Source organism: Sphaeramia orbicularis, chromosome 8 (assembly GCF_902148855.1).
Source record: "Sphaeramia orbicularis chromosome 8, fSphaOr1.1, whole genome shotgun sequence".
Classification (NCBI taxonomy): domain Eukaryota; kingdom Metazoa; phylum Chordata; class Actinopteri; order Kurtiformes; family Apogonidae; genus Sphaeramia; species Sphaeramia orbicularis.
In genome coordinates this window covers 34,586,601-34,601,520 of record NC_043964.1, presented here as the reverse complement: position 1 = coordinate 34,601,520, position 14,920 = coordinate 34,586,601, and the positions used below count along the sequence as shown (strand labels likewise).

At 33.6% G+C, this 14,920-nt stretch overlaps 1 protein-coding gene and 2 gene segments (V, D, J or C); all 3 read left to right on the top strand.

The window, feature by feature from the left end:
• LOC115424836 (uncharacterized) overlaps window positions 1-14,920 on the top strand; it is a 353,136-nt gene that overhangs the window by 190,826 nt on the left and 147,390 nt on the right. The gene's annotated exons all lie outside the window — the stretch shown is intronic.
• The window catches only part of LOC115423875 (Ig heavy chain V region 914-like), a 243,074-nt gene that overhangs the window by 98,513 nt on the left and 129,641 nt on the right, over window positions 1-14,920 (top strand).
• LOC115423869 (Ig heavy chain V region 914-like) lies at window positions 7,554-8,060 on the top strand. The segment is given in 2 exon segments: window positions 7,554-7,663; window positions 7,747-8,060. Coding segments are annotated over 2 exon segments (363 nt in total).

The following is a 14,920-nucleotide window of genomic DNA, read 5'->3' as shown; positions in this document are numbered from 1 at the left end:
AAATAAGAGGAGAAACATCTGACCAAAACATGACTTTGAGGATTGTCTTCAGTCTAAAATAAATCCCAAATGTTGGTTTATTGTATGAAATGATGAGCAGAAAATAATGAATAAAAACTGATATTAATGAATCATTTTTCATGGTTCAAAAAAACAAACCATCTCTTTCAAACAGTGCTGTCACTTAAGTGTTTTTGTTTTTTTTTTCTCTTTTTGAAATTTTTAGTAAATGACTATATGCACTAACTGTGGTGCATGTTGATGAGAATTAAAACATTTTCAAGTCCAGTCTCACGTTTCAGTTTTGAGAATGGGTTTTTTCCTTGAAGCTTCAAGATTTTTTGCAAGTTAATGGCTTTAAAGCATCTGCAATTACTGTCCAAGTGTTTTAAATCTGTACGTCTGCAGAAAGTCTTTGATCTAATAACAAAATATAATCAGATAATTAACATACATACACAATAATCTTGTATAATTCATCACTGATTAATATCATCCATTAATTTCTTTTACCTACTTTTAAATCACATGAAATAATGAACTGAATGCATTTGAGTCAGTTAACATTTTTGTTTAAATTCATGTCATATGTAGTGACCAAAAGCATCTATTGATCTAAAATGTTTAATAACCATTGAACCAATTATCCTGTCAATACATGTAAATAATTGCTGCGAAACACAGTTTCTCAGATTTTCATTAACATCAGATATGACCCATTTGGACGTTCACAGATTCTTTAGTGAATGTGGAAACACTTTCATCTGCTGCAGCATTGATTCACCAGTAAAACCCATGGAGTTTGACAAATAACAGTAGTTGTAGAAGGTTTTATTTAGGGGAAGTTAATCATATATTTTGCTTCTCAATTTAACCATTGAATTTAATCTGCACCTTATGAACATCTACACAATTAGTAAATAAAATAAAGGAAAATTGCTGAGAAATATTATAATAAACAGTGATAAAAGAATAGTTAAATATAGGAAGTCACAACAAAAATAGTTCTATGTCTTTGAAGGTAAACAATATTCTCACAACTTCTTTTTACTGTGTTGGAGGTGAACGTGTTTTTTATTTAATATTAAAATAACTTCATTATTATTCAGTGGGTTCACTATGAATCTGATGTAGGAGGAGCTACTGTAAACAAATTGTCCCCAGAGTCCAGTACAGATTCTATTTAAAGCAGAATCATGGATTTCAGCCTTAAACACACTGTAAACATGGCTGACAGAATGAGAACATTCTTGGTGTTTGCTGTGTTGGTGTTAACAGGTGTTCAAGGCTGGAGCATAACACAGTCTGACCCAGTTGTGACCAGACCAGGAGAGTCTCACAGACTGACCTGTACAGCAACTGGACTGTCCTTCAGCAGCTACTATATGGCCTGGATCAGACAGGCTCCTGGAAAAGGACTGGAGTGGATCGCTACTTCCACAAATGGTGGGGGTGCTTACTATTCCCAGTCAGTCCAAGGCCGTTTCACCACCTCTAGAGACAACAGCAAAGAGCAGATGTATCTGCAGATGAACAGTCTGAAAACTGAAGATTCTGCTGTTTATTATTGTGCACGAGAGACACAGTGACTGGAGTTAGTGAATCGGCTGCACAAAATCTATACCCTGTATGTAACATAATGAACTTTTCCCTTTGTTACAGAAACATACATCTCTTTTATCTTTAGTTGATTCTCCCTTTCAGTATCATTATCTGTGGAGCTCTTTAGCATCATACACAAACATCTTCAATTCAGTTAGAATTTTCTTGTATAAACTAAAAACATAAATCTAAAAGTGATAATCTCATGATTCAATGATTTTTGGATCACTTTAGCTCTTGATATGGGGAAAAAAAAATTTGAGCAAATTTTTCAAAACAAAAACACGACTGACATGTTGAACATGATAAACATGATTCCATTCTTCATCATGACCATAGTTAGTCTATATAAACTGATTCAGTTTATAAAGACTTAAAGCAAATGATGCTTTAAAGAACACATTTGGCTTAAACAGGTCAGTGCACAGTGACACCAACACCAACAGATCTGCACAAATATCCAAACCATCCAGACTTTAATGCACATGACCCCTGAAACAAATAAAGAGTACATATAAAGTAGAAAATTACAATGCTTTTTTTTTAAGATATCAGTTACATTTTAACTCAGGCCTAAAACAATTCTTAAATAATTAATTCTCTTCCTGTGTCGTCGTATTTTGTTTTTTTAAAGTGATATCAGTTCCCAAACCTTTGTTTTTGTTTTTTTCTTGTCTTGTTTTTTTTTCTCATTACATAATCAAGTAAAATGTTTCAGGACTCCTGAAGGAATCGATTACTTATGAGAACAAGTCAAGTTGTTCCCTTTTATACCAGTAGGGGGAGGTCTATGCAAAGTTTTATTGCTTATAAATGCAACACAATCAACTCTCACAGCATTTGTCAAAGAACAACTGGGAGAGTTTTTCATCTAAATAGAACTGATCATCATTCATAATGGAAAATACACTCACATGGACTGTATTTGTGTTTATACTTCACATACATGGTAAAAGGATCATCTACTTGAACACATTTAAATGACTCTGTGTTAAATATCGAACCTGTGATACAGTGTATTTGATTCCTTTTTTCTTTGTTTACAGGAGTTTGGTGTGAGATCAAACTGGACCAGTCATCCTCTGAGGTGAAAAGACCTGGAGACACAGTGCAGATGTCATGTGTCATTTCTGGTTATAGCATGACGAGCAACAACATCCACTGGATACGACAGAGGCCGGGACAAGCTCTGGAATGGATTGGGAGAATGGACACAGGCAATAATTCTCCTCTCTATGGCAGCTCTTTCCAAAGACGTTTCACCATGACTGAAAATGTTCCCAGCAGCACTCAGTACCTGGAAATCACCAGTCTGACAACAGACGATTCTGCTGTTTACTTCTGTGCTCGTCAACACAGTGACTGAAGACAGTGGAGCAGCTGAATAAAAACCTGTACACACACACATTAAGGGTTTGAGTCAAACAATATTATCTCAAAAGTACATGAATGAATTTCAAAGCACATTTGTACAGTTTCCACTAAATATTATGTCAAGAAATGTTGATAACTAAAGAGGTAACTTCACAAAAAGAAAAAAATAACAGGAGAAACATTTGACCAAAACATAACTTTGAGGATTGTCTTCAGTCTAAAATATATTCCCAATGGTAGTTTATTGTATGAAATGATGAGCAGACAATAATGAATAAAAACTGGTGTTAATGTGAATATTTTTGGTTTAAAAACAATAAACTATACCTTTCAAACAGTGCCATCAGTCATGTGTTTTTTTTTTTGTTCTGGAGATTTTGATAGTAAAAAAAATTACATGCATTAACTGTGGCATACATTGGCAATAATAATAATAATATTTATTTATTTATTTATTTATTTATTTATTTATTCAATTCCAGTCTGAGGTTTCAGTTTTGAGAATGGATTTTTCCTTTGAAGGTTCATGGTAATTTCCATATTTATGGCTTTAAAGCATCTGTAATTGCTGTCCAAATGTTTTAAATCAGTGCGTCTGCAGCAAAATCTTAGATGTAATAAATTAGAACCAAAAAATTAACATACATACACAATAATCCTACATAATTTAACACTGATGAATATAATCCATTAATTTCTTTCACTTCCATTTAAATAACATGAAATTATGAACTGAATGCATTTGAGCCATTTAAAATTTAGATTAAATTCATGGTAAGGCAAATTAAACATATTTTGATTTTCAGTTTAACCTTTGAATTTAATCTGCACCTTTATGAACTTCTACACAATCAGTAAATAAAATAAAAGAACATTTCTGAGAGTAATATAATAAATAGTGATAAAGGAAAAGTTAAATTTAGGAAGTCACAACAAAAATAGTTTTATGTCTTTAAGGGTAAATAATATTCTCACAACTTCTATTTACTGTGTTGGAGGTGAAAGTCTTTTTTATTTAATATTAAAATAACCTCATTATTATTCAGTAGGTTCACTATGAATCTGATGTAGGAGGAGCTACTGTAAACAAACTGTCCCCAGAGTCCAGTACAGATTCTATTTAAAGCAGAATCATGGATTTCAGCCTTAAACACACTGTAAACATGGCTGACAGAATGAGAACATTCTTGGTGTTTGCTGTGTTGGTGTTAACAGGTGTTCAAGGCTGGAGCATAACACAGTCTGATCCAGTTGTGACCAGACCAGGAGAGTCTCACAGACTGACCTGTACAGCAACTGGACTAAGCTTTAGCAGCTACTGGATGGGTTGGATCAGACAGGCTCCTGGAAAAGGACTGGAGTGGATCGCAACTGATAGGCATGATGGTGGCACTAACTATTATTCGCAGTCAGTTCAAGGCCGTTTCACCACCTCTAGAGACAACAGCAAAGAGCAGATGTATCTGCAGATGAACAGTCTGAAAACGGAAGATTCTGCTGTTTATTATTGTGCACGAGAGCCACAGTGACTGGAGTTAGTGAAGCAGATGTACAAAATCTATACCCTGTATGCAGTATTATGAACTCATCCCTTTGTAACAGAAACATATACCTCTTTTTTCTTCAAATGATTTTCCATTTCAGTATTATTATCTGCATATCTCTCTGTGTATTTTTTCTGTATGTTTACTTTAACATCAAATGCAAACATCTTCAATTCATTCATAGTTTTTCATATAAAAAATACAAACCTCCAAGGAGTTACAATATCATGATTCAGTGATTCTTGGGTTAATATATTTTTGATGTGAAAGAAAAAGAAAGAATTCTGATAAAACTTATGAAATATAAACACATTTTCCACTCAATAGTTGACTATAGTTGGTCTTCATAAACTGATTCAGTTTATACAGACTTAAAGCAAATGATGCTTTAAACAATAAATTTATCTGGTCTTTTATGTTGATAAGGAAATGTGTGTGGAGAGACCTTTAGAAAAACACCACTAGGGTATTGGACTGCAGTATTTCACTTATATTCATCTCTTGTGAAATATAAAAGAACTGAAAAGTAACACTATACAATGAATGGCAGCATTTTAGAGATGCACAGATTATTAATGGATATTATCAATATAACAGTATAATTTTTGCCAATAGCTGCTACTGATGCCTGTGTTACTTTCTGTTTCTTTACTTTGCTTTTTTGTTATTTAACCCTCGTGAGAAAATTATTTTTAATATGTATATGTAACATTAGTTACTGTTTTAAAGTTTTTAAGTCTTCACTACTTCATCATTGAATTAATATAGAAATAAACATACACATTTATGAAAAAGAACTAAATAAAAACAAAACATTACACAACAGATAAAAATGCAATCAGTGAAAATATATTTAATGTGAAGATACTGATATTGGCTGATAGCAGGAATGTCAGCTAATACTGGTATGTACCCAATATATCACTGTATTTCAAAGCATTTTGATTATAAATTAAAATTTGAATGACACTGATTAACAAGATGAGGAGATTAAAAGATAAAATGAGAATGATATACAGATAAAGGCGTTAACTTTAGTGAATATTTTTATTTTGTACAAGTTGCTTGTTTACTTATATTTATAATTTTCTCCTCACTATTTGACATAAGGGAATAGACCTAAAAAAAAGATTCATTTAGCTGAATTCTGTGCTGATTTTTTAAGAACCAAATGTTTGTCTGTGAACAGTTTGTTTTTTAGGTGGAGTCGATGCAAAACTCAGAAGTCCTCCTCCTCTACTTATCTGACTGCAGGAGGCATGTGAGAACAGTTGAACATGATGGACTGTAGGACAGGACTGCTGCTCTTAACTATCTGCTGGGCAGGTCAAGATATTCACCAGTCTGAAGATCAGGTTCATATTAAAAGCCTAACAGCTTATAGACATTTCCTGTTTTCTCATTTGTCTTCATAGGTGTTTGGGGTCAGACTCTGATAGAATCTGACCCGGCAGTAAAAAGACCTGGAGAATCCCACAGACTGACCTGTACAACATCTGGATTCTCCTTCAGTGGCTCTCACATGGCCTGGTTCAGACAGGCTCCTGGAAAAGGACTGGAGTGGATCGCTTGGATTCAGAGCGATAGTAGTAACATCTACTATTCCCAGTCAGTCCAAGGTCGTTTCACCATCTCCAGAGACAACGGCAGAAACCAGCTGTATCTGCAGATGAACAGTCTGAAAACTGAAGATTCTGCTGTTTATTATTGTGCACGAGAGACACAGTGACTGGAGTTAGTGAATCAGCTGTACAAAATCCTCAACAACGATGTTGTTGTTATTTTATATGAACACTAGTGGGTTGTGGATATCAAGTTGCTGTTTCCTGCATCCACAGATATTCTAATAAATCCCATTATCAGGAATTTATACTTGGATGAGTGATCCGTGAAAATAAATGATCAAATGTTCAAATTTATTTTGTGTGAAATTGTGATTAAAGTTAATGAGGACATTATACTGCATTAAAAGAGCCTGTAGTGGACCTAATTTTTTTTTTTCTTTTTAGATATGAAGCACAGACCTGCAGAAAAACTCACAGTGAATGAAAATTTATTTTGAACCTTCAACAGTGACTGAACACAACTATAACATTTATATCAAAATTAGTTTTTATTTATTAAAAGTGCATGATTACCTTCAAAACGGTACTGAAGATGATGAAAACCCAGATCTTAATATTAATGAAGTACAATTAAAAACTGTAATACTTATGAAACATTTGCACATTTGTTTTTATTTACCAGTCAAGAAAAAGCTCTGCTAAAGGTAATTTAATATAAAAAATAAAAGTCATTTCCACTCTCACTGCTTATTTTACGCTTATTTTATACATATATATTGGTTTTTAATTATATAAAAGTTAACTCATGCAGTTTTTTGTTTCATGGATAGCTGTTCTGAGAGTTGTTTTTTCAAAATAACTTTATTATTTTGTTGGACTAAATTCTAACTCTGTTGTTCACATCTTAACATAAAACTACAGATGATGTTCAAAATCACTACAACAGTTCATTCTGTAATGGTTTATTATTGTCATTCATTATAATTTATCAGGTCAATACTGTCAGTAGTGTGACAGTTTATTAGGTTACTCCTGTTGCTACAATTGCCTTTCACCTAGTATTTTTTCTTTCATTTGATAATGTTTTGCTTATTGTATTTTAGTACTGATGCTTGAATTGATCCTCTATTTTGTTTGTCACTTTGGAAAAAAGTGTCTGCTAAATGCAATATAATGTTAAAAAAAAAAAGAAAAGAAAAAAAAGAAGCAAAGTAATTAGGTTGTAAATCAGACCATTTTGACTGAAATATTGGAGGTGAATGTACAATAAGAGGTTCAGTCACCAAATCCACAGAGTTAATTCAACCTTTTCACCTCTGTTTGATATAAAGTAAATACTACAACTCCTACTTTTACTACTAATAGTAGACATAATAATAGTACTAATAATAACAAACTAAAGACTGTCTTTGAAGCTTTTTATGCCCCTTCATGTGAAAACCAAAGGAGGAGTCGATGCAAATCTTAGATGTCCTCCACCTCTACTTATGTGAGTGCAGAGAGGACAACAGAGAACAGAGCAGTTGAACATGATGGACTATAGGACAGGACTGCTGCTTTTCATTATCTGCTGGGCAGGTGAAGATACCAAACAATTAATAACAAATCCATCTGGAGTCAAACTGTGATGCAGGTCTAATGCACTTTTTCTCCTTGAACAGGTGTTGATGGTCAGACTCTGACTGAATCTGAACCTGCAGTAAGAAGACCTGGAGAATCCCACAGACTGACCTGTACAACATCTGGATTCACATTCAGCAACTATGAAATGGCCTGGGTCAGACAGGCTCCTGGAAAAGGACTGGAGTGGATCACTTGGATCAGCACTGGCAGTAGCAGCACTTACTATTCCCAGTCAGTCCAAGGTCGTTTCACCATCTCCAGAGACAACGGCAGAAACCAGCTGTATCTGCAGATGAACAGTCTGAAAACTGAAGATTCTGCTGTTTATTATTGTGCACGAGAGACACAGTGACTGGAGTTAGTGAATCAGCTGTACAAAATCTATACCCTGTATATAATGAACTTATTCCTTTGTTACAGAAACATACATCTCTTTTATCTTCAATTGATTCTCCCTTTCAATATCATTATCTGTGGAGCTCTTTAGCATCATATACAAACATCTTCAATTCATTTAGAATTGTCATGTATAAACTAAAAACATAAACCTAAAGAGTTACAATTTCATGATTTAAAAATGTTTGGCTCTCTTTACCTTTTGATGTGGAAAAAAAATTATTTTGAGCAAATGTATAAAATTTAAACACACAGATTCCACTCTTCACTGTGACCATAGTTTATATAAACTGATTCAGTTTATAAAAACTTAGAGTAAATGATGCTTTAAAGAACACATTTGGCTTAAACAGGTCAGTGTACAGTGACACCAACACCAACAGATCTGCACAAATATCCAAACCATCCAGACTTTAATACACATGACCCCTGAAAAAAATAAAGGGCACATAGAAAGTAGGAAAAAACAATGTTTTTTTTTTTTTTTTTAAGATATCAGTTACATTTCAACTCAGGCCTAAAACATTTCTTAAATAATTAATTATCTTCCTTTTTTTATGTTTGATTTTTTTTTTTTTAATATGACATCAGTTCCCAAACCTCAATTTTTTTTTTTTTTCGTAACATAGTGGAGGAAGCAAAATGTTACAGGACTCCAGAAGGAATGGATTATTTATTAGAACAAGTCAAGTTGTTCCCTTTTATACCAGTAGGGGGAGGTCTATGCAAAGTTTTGCTGCTTTATAAACACTGTTCCAGCAGCTGTGAATTCATTTGAGTCACAACAACCAGGAATTTTATTTTATTGTGAGCAGAAAGTATTAACCTGCACTTTCTGCCATAATGGAAGCTACAGTTATCTGGGGTTTAATGATTATAATCAGCATTAACGGTACAGTGCAACTTTTTTCTTTTTATTATGTGCAAGTTTGATGGGTTATGAACAATGTTTTTTTTTTGTTTTTTTTTTTTTTGCTTTCAGGAGTTCAGAGTGAGATCAGAATGGATCAGTCATCCCCTCAAGTGAAAAGACCTGGAGACACAGTCAGAATGTCCTGTACCATGTCTGGATTTAACATGGCAAGCTACTACATTCACTGGATACGCCAGAGGCCAGGACAAGCTCTGGAGTGGATCGGGAGGATGAATGCAGGGTCAAACTCTGTTATCTATGCCAGCTCCTTTCAGAGTCGTTTCACCATGACTGAAAATGTTCCCAGCAGCACACAGTACCTGGAAATCACAAGTCTTACAACTGGAGATTCTGCTGTTTACTTCTGTGCTCGTGACCACAGTGTCTCAGAACAGTGGAGGAGCTGCATAAAAACCCTGACAGACCACAGTAGTGATGTGATGATCAGTTTACCAATGTACAATAACTTACAGTGTTCTGAATATTTATTTAACACTACTAAATAGTTTAGTCTTGTGGCTCTGAAATGTGATATGAAAATCTGAAAAATAAACACATAAATACTGTAGATAAACAATGAAAAAAGATTTTTTTTTTTTTTTTTTTTTTTTTCCATTTTCTGGAAAATAGTGCATAAAAATAAATAAAAGTAAATTAAAAAAGGGAAGATTTATGAAAAAAAAATGTAACATTGACATGTAAATATAGTTCTGTGCAAAATTAAGATTATGACTTTACTTACTATATTACGTCATATAATCTTTTCAAAAAAATTCTGAAAGTATGTGCTTTGACATTTTTTTTTTTTTTTTTTTTTTTTTGTTATAGTTATTATCATTCCATCATTCTACCAAATGCTATACTGGCCAAAAGTTTTGAAAATGACAGAACTGGTTAAATGTAATTTAGTTGTCATTAAATTTCTAAATTTTATTTCAATCTACCTCAGAATCATGGGGAAAAAAGGAGGAAAAAAAGGGGTGTTGTATCATAAAAACATATTTCATTTAGATTTACTTTGAAGTCCTTGATGTGACTGCATAGAAGACGTCAGACCAGAGGACACAGTTCAACATGATGGACTACAGGACAGGACTGCTGCTTTTATCTATCTGCTGGGCAGGTGAAGGTATACTTAACACTTCGGGAAAAATACATTTCATTGATGTAACTATATGAATAGATGTATTTTTCAAACTTTACATGTGTTGATGGTCAGACTGATACAATCTGAACCTACAGTAAAAAGACCTGGAGGATCCCACAGACTGACCTGTACAACATCTGGATTCACATTCAGGAGCTACAACATGCACTGGATCAGACAGGCTCCTGGATAAAGACCAAAGTGGATCACTTAAATCCGTGGTACTGATGGCACCACTGTCTATTCCCAGTCAGTCCAAGGCCGTTTCACAGAGACAACCACAGAAACCGGCTGGTTCTGCAGATGAACAGTCTGAAAACTGAAGATTCTGCTGTTTATTATTGTGCACGAGTGCCACAGTGACTGGAGTTAATGAATCAGCTGTACAAAAACCTACTTCCCAGAGATTAAAATGATATTTCATATTAGCAAACCAGTCGAAAACATATGTTATGGTATATAATAACTAGTACTATATTACAAAGTTTGTCCATTGCACTATAAATTGCACCTATAATATCATGATAAAACATTTTCAGCAGTGGTATCTTCACACATAGCACATCAATGAACAATAGTAAGAATGTGAATAAGGCATATATTTTTAAATAAAATTCAAACTGCCTTAAGATTTAATACAAGTGACCATCAATAAATGGTGTATGTGTCTTCCATTTAAGTATGTGTTCAGTAATATGCAAATATAGAATGTGTCATCTATGTAAATGTGTAACTGTACTTTAGTTATAAGGAAGTGACGTGTGTTTGTGTCAGTCAGAGGAGAGCCCTTCAGTTCATCTTCATCATCAGTCATGTTCTCTGTAGCTCTGATACTGCTGTTGGCATCTGGATCCTGTGAGAAACTGTGACTTTACTAAACACATGGTAAACATGTATCAGTCAGATGAATGATGGAAATAATGTTGGTTTGTGTTTCCACAGGTGTGTACAGTATAGACCTGATCCAGCCAGACTCAGTGGTCCTGCAGCCTGGACACACTTTGACTATCAGCTGTCAGGTCTCTGGTTATTCTCTGACTGACAACAGCTATGCAACAGGTTGGATCAGACAGCGTGAAGGAAAACCAATGGACTGGATTTCCCACATGTGGGGTGGAGGAAGCCTAACCCAGAATGATGCTTTTAAGAACAAATTTAGCTTCAGCAGGGACACATCTGCCAGAACAGTAACTATTACAGCACAAAACCTACAGCCTGAAGACACAGTTGTTTATTACTGTGTACGCTACCGCACAGCGACACAAACACCAACAGACCTGCACAAATACCCAAACCATCCAGACTGTATCACACATGACCCCAGAAAGAAATAACGAGTACATATACTGTAGAAAAGAACTTTTTTTTAAGAAATCAGTTAAATTTTAAGTCAAGTCTAAAACAAATCTAAACAAATCAAATAAATTATTACATTCACTTCTTTCTTTCTTCTTTCTTTCTTTTGCATCATTTCCCAAAACTCAGTTCCTAATGATTTTTTATTATTATTTTTTTTAATTAATGTTAGTTCTCAAACTGCTTTTTTTTTGTTTGTTTTTTTTCATACCACAGTGAACTAAATGTTTCAGGACTGTTTCAGTGACACCTTCACCAACAGATCTGCATAAATATCCAAACTGTCCAGACTTTAATACACATGACCCCTGAAACCTATTAAGAGTACATATAAAGTCGAAAAGAACAATGTTTTTTTTTTAAGATATCAGTTGTATTTTAACCCAGGCCTTAAACAATTCTGAAATAATTTAATTCTCTCTCTCTTTTTTATGTTTTATTTTTTTTAATGTGACATCAGTTCCCAAACCTCTGTTTTTGTTTTGGTTTTTTTTGTTTGTTTGTTTTGTTTTTTGTTTTTTTGTCATAACAGAGTGAATGACGCAAAATGTTTCAGGACTCCTGAAGGAATCAATTACTTATGAGAACAAGCCAAGTTGTTCTCTTTTATACTTGTAGGGGGAGGTCTTTGCAAAGTTTTATTGCTTATAAATGCAACGCAATCAACTCTCACAGCATTTGTCAAAGAACAACTGGGAGAGTTTTTCATCTAAATAGAACTGGTCATCATTCATAATGGAAAATACACTCACATGGACTGTATTTGTGACTGAAGACAGTGGAGCAGCTGAATAAAAACCTGTGCACACACACAATAAGGGTTTGAGTCAAACAATATTATCTCAAAAGTACATGAATGAATTTCACAACATATTTGTTCAGTTTCCACTAAATACTATGTCAAGAAATGTTCATAACTAAAGTGGTGACTTCACATAAAGAAAAAAATAACAGGAGAAACATTTGACCAAAACATGACTTTGAGGATTGTCTTCAGTCTAAAATATATCCCAAATGTTGGTTTGTTGTATGAAATGATGACCAGACAATAATGAAAAAAAAAAACTGACATTAATGAATAATTTTTCATGGTTCAAAAAAACAAACCATCTTTTTCAAACAGTGCTTTCACTGAAGTGTTTTGTTTTTTTTTTTCTCTTTTTGAGACTTTTAGTAAATGACTAAATGCACTAACTGTGGTGCATGTTGATGAGAATTAAAACATTTTCAATTCCAGTCTCACATTTCAGTTTTGAGAATGTTTTTTTTCCGTGAAACTTCATGATTTTTTTGCATATTTATGACTTCAAAGCATCTGCAATTACTGTCCAAGTGTTTTAACTCTGTACGTCTGCAGCAAAGTCTTTGATGTAATAACAAAATATAATCAGATAATTAACATACATACACAATAATCTTGTATAATTTAACACTGATGAATCTCATCCATTAATTTCTTTTACTTACTTTTCAATCACATGAAATTATGAATTGAATGCATTTGAGTCAGTTGAAATTTTATTAATTTCATGTCATATGTAGTGACCAAAAGCATCTATTGATCTAAAATGTTTAATAACCACTGAACCAATTATTCTTTTAATACATGTAAATAATTGGTGTGAAATGCAGTTTCTCAGCTTTTCATTAACATCAGATATGACCCATTTGGACGTTCACAGATTCTTTAGTGAATGTGGAAACACTTTCATCTGCTGCAGCATTGATTCACCAGTAAAACCCATGGAGTTTGACAAATAACAGTAGTTGTAGAAGGTTTTATTTAGGTTAAATTAATCATATATGTTGCTTCTCAATTTAACCATTGAATTTAATCTGCACCTTTATGAACATCTACACAGTTAGTGAATAAATTAAAGGAAAATTGGTGAGAGAAATATTAGAATAAACAGTGATAAAGAAATAGTTAAATACAGGAAGTCACAACAAAAATAGTTTCATGTCTTTGAGGGTAAATAATATTCTCACCACTTCTATTTACTGTGTTGGAGGTGAAAGTCTTCTTATTTCATATTAAAATAATCTCATTATTAAGGCTAAAGATGTTCATTTTGTCTTCTGTTTATGTAAATATAGTTTTTTCTTTTGTCTGAACAAAAGAAAAAACTATATAATCTCATTATTATTCAGTAGGTTCACTATGAATCTGATGTAGGAGGAGCTACTGTAAACAAATTGTCCGCAGAGTCCAGTACAGATTCTATTTAAAGCAGAATCATGGATTTCAGCTTTAAACACACTGTAAACATGGCTGACAGAATGAGAACATTCTTGGTGTTTGCTGTGTTGGTGTTAACAGGTGTTCAAGGCTGGAGCATAACACAGTCTGACCCAGTTGTGACCAGACCAGGAGAGTCTCACAGACTGACCTGTACAGCAACTGGACTAAGCTTTAGCAGCAGCTGGATGGGTTGGATCAGACAGGCTCCTGGAAAAGGACTGGAGTGGATCGCTGCTATCCGTTATGACAGTAGCGAAATGTACTATTCCCAGTCAGTCCAAGGTCGTTTCACCATCTCCAGAGACAACAGCAAAGAGCAGCTGTATCTGCAGATGAACAGTCTGAAAACGGAAGATTCTGCTGTTTATTATTGTGCTCGAGAGCCACAGTGACTGGAGTTAGTGAAGCAGCTGTACAAAATCTATACCCTGTATGTAATATAATGAACTCATCATGAAACATTCCTCTCTTTAATCTTCAACTGATTCTTTCTTTGAAAATCATTATCTGTGGAGCTCTTTAGCATCATACACAAACATCTTTGATTCAGCTAGAATTTTTATATATAAACTAAAAACATGCATCAAAAGAGTTACAATCTCATGATACAATGATTTTTTTGGTCATTTGAGCTTTTCATTTGGAAGAAAATGAATTTTTAGTAAATGTACAAAATTTAAACACGCAGATTCCACTCTTCATCGTGACCATAGTTAGTCTATATAAACTGATTCAGTTTATAAAGGCTTAAAGCAAATGGTGCTTTCAAGACCAAATTTAGCTTTAACAGGTCAGTGCACAGTGACACCAACACCAGCAGATCTGCACAAATATCTAAACCATCCAGACTTTAATACACATGACCCCTGAAAATAATAAAGAGTACATATAAAGTAGAAAAGAACAATGTTTTTCTAAGATATCAGTTGATCTTTTTTTTTTTTGTAATTTAACATCAGTTCCCAAACATCTGTATTTTTTGTTTTTGTTTTTGTCTTTGTTTTTTTTTGTTTTGTTAACTGCTAACACTCATACAATAATTATCATATTTTTAGATGTGTATATTTACAAATGTCTGCACCTTTACTGAACAGTTTGAGACAAATCAGTGATTTCTCATCTCAAGTAATAATCACATTTGAAACATCAACAGTCAGT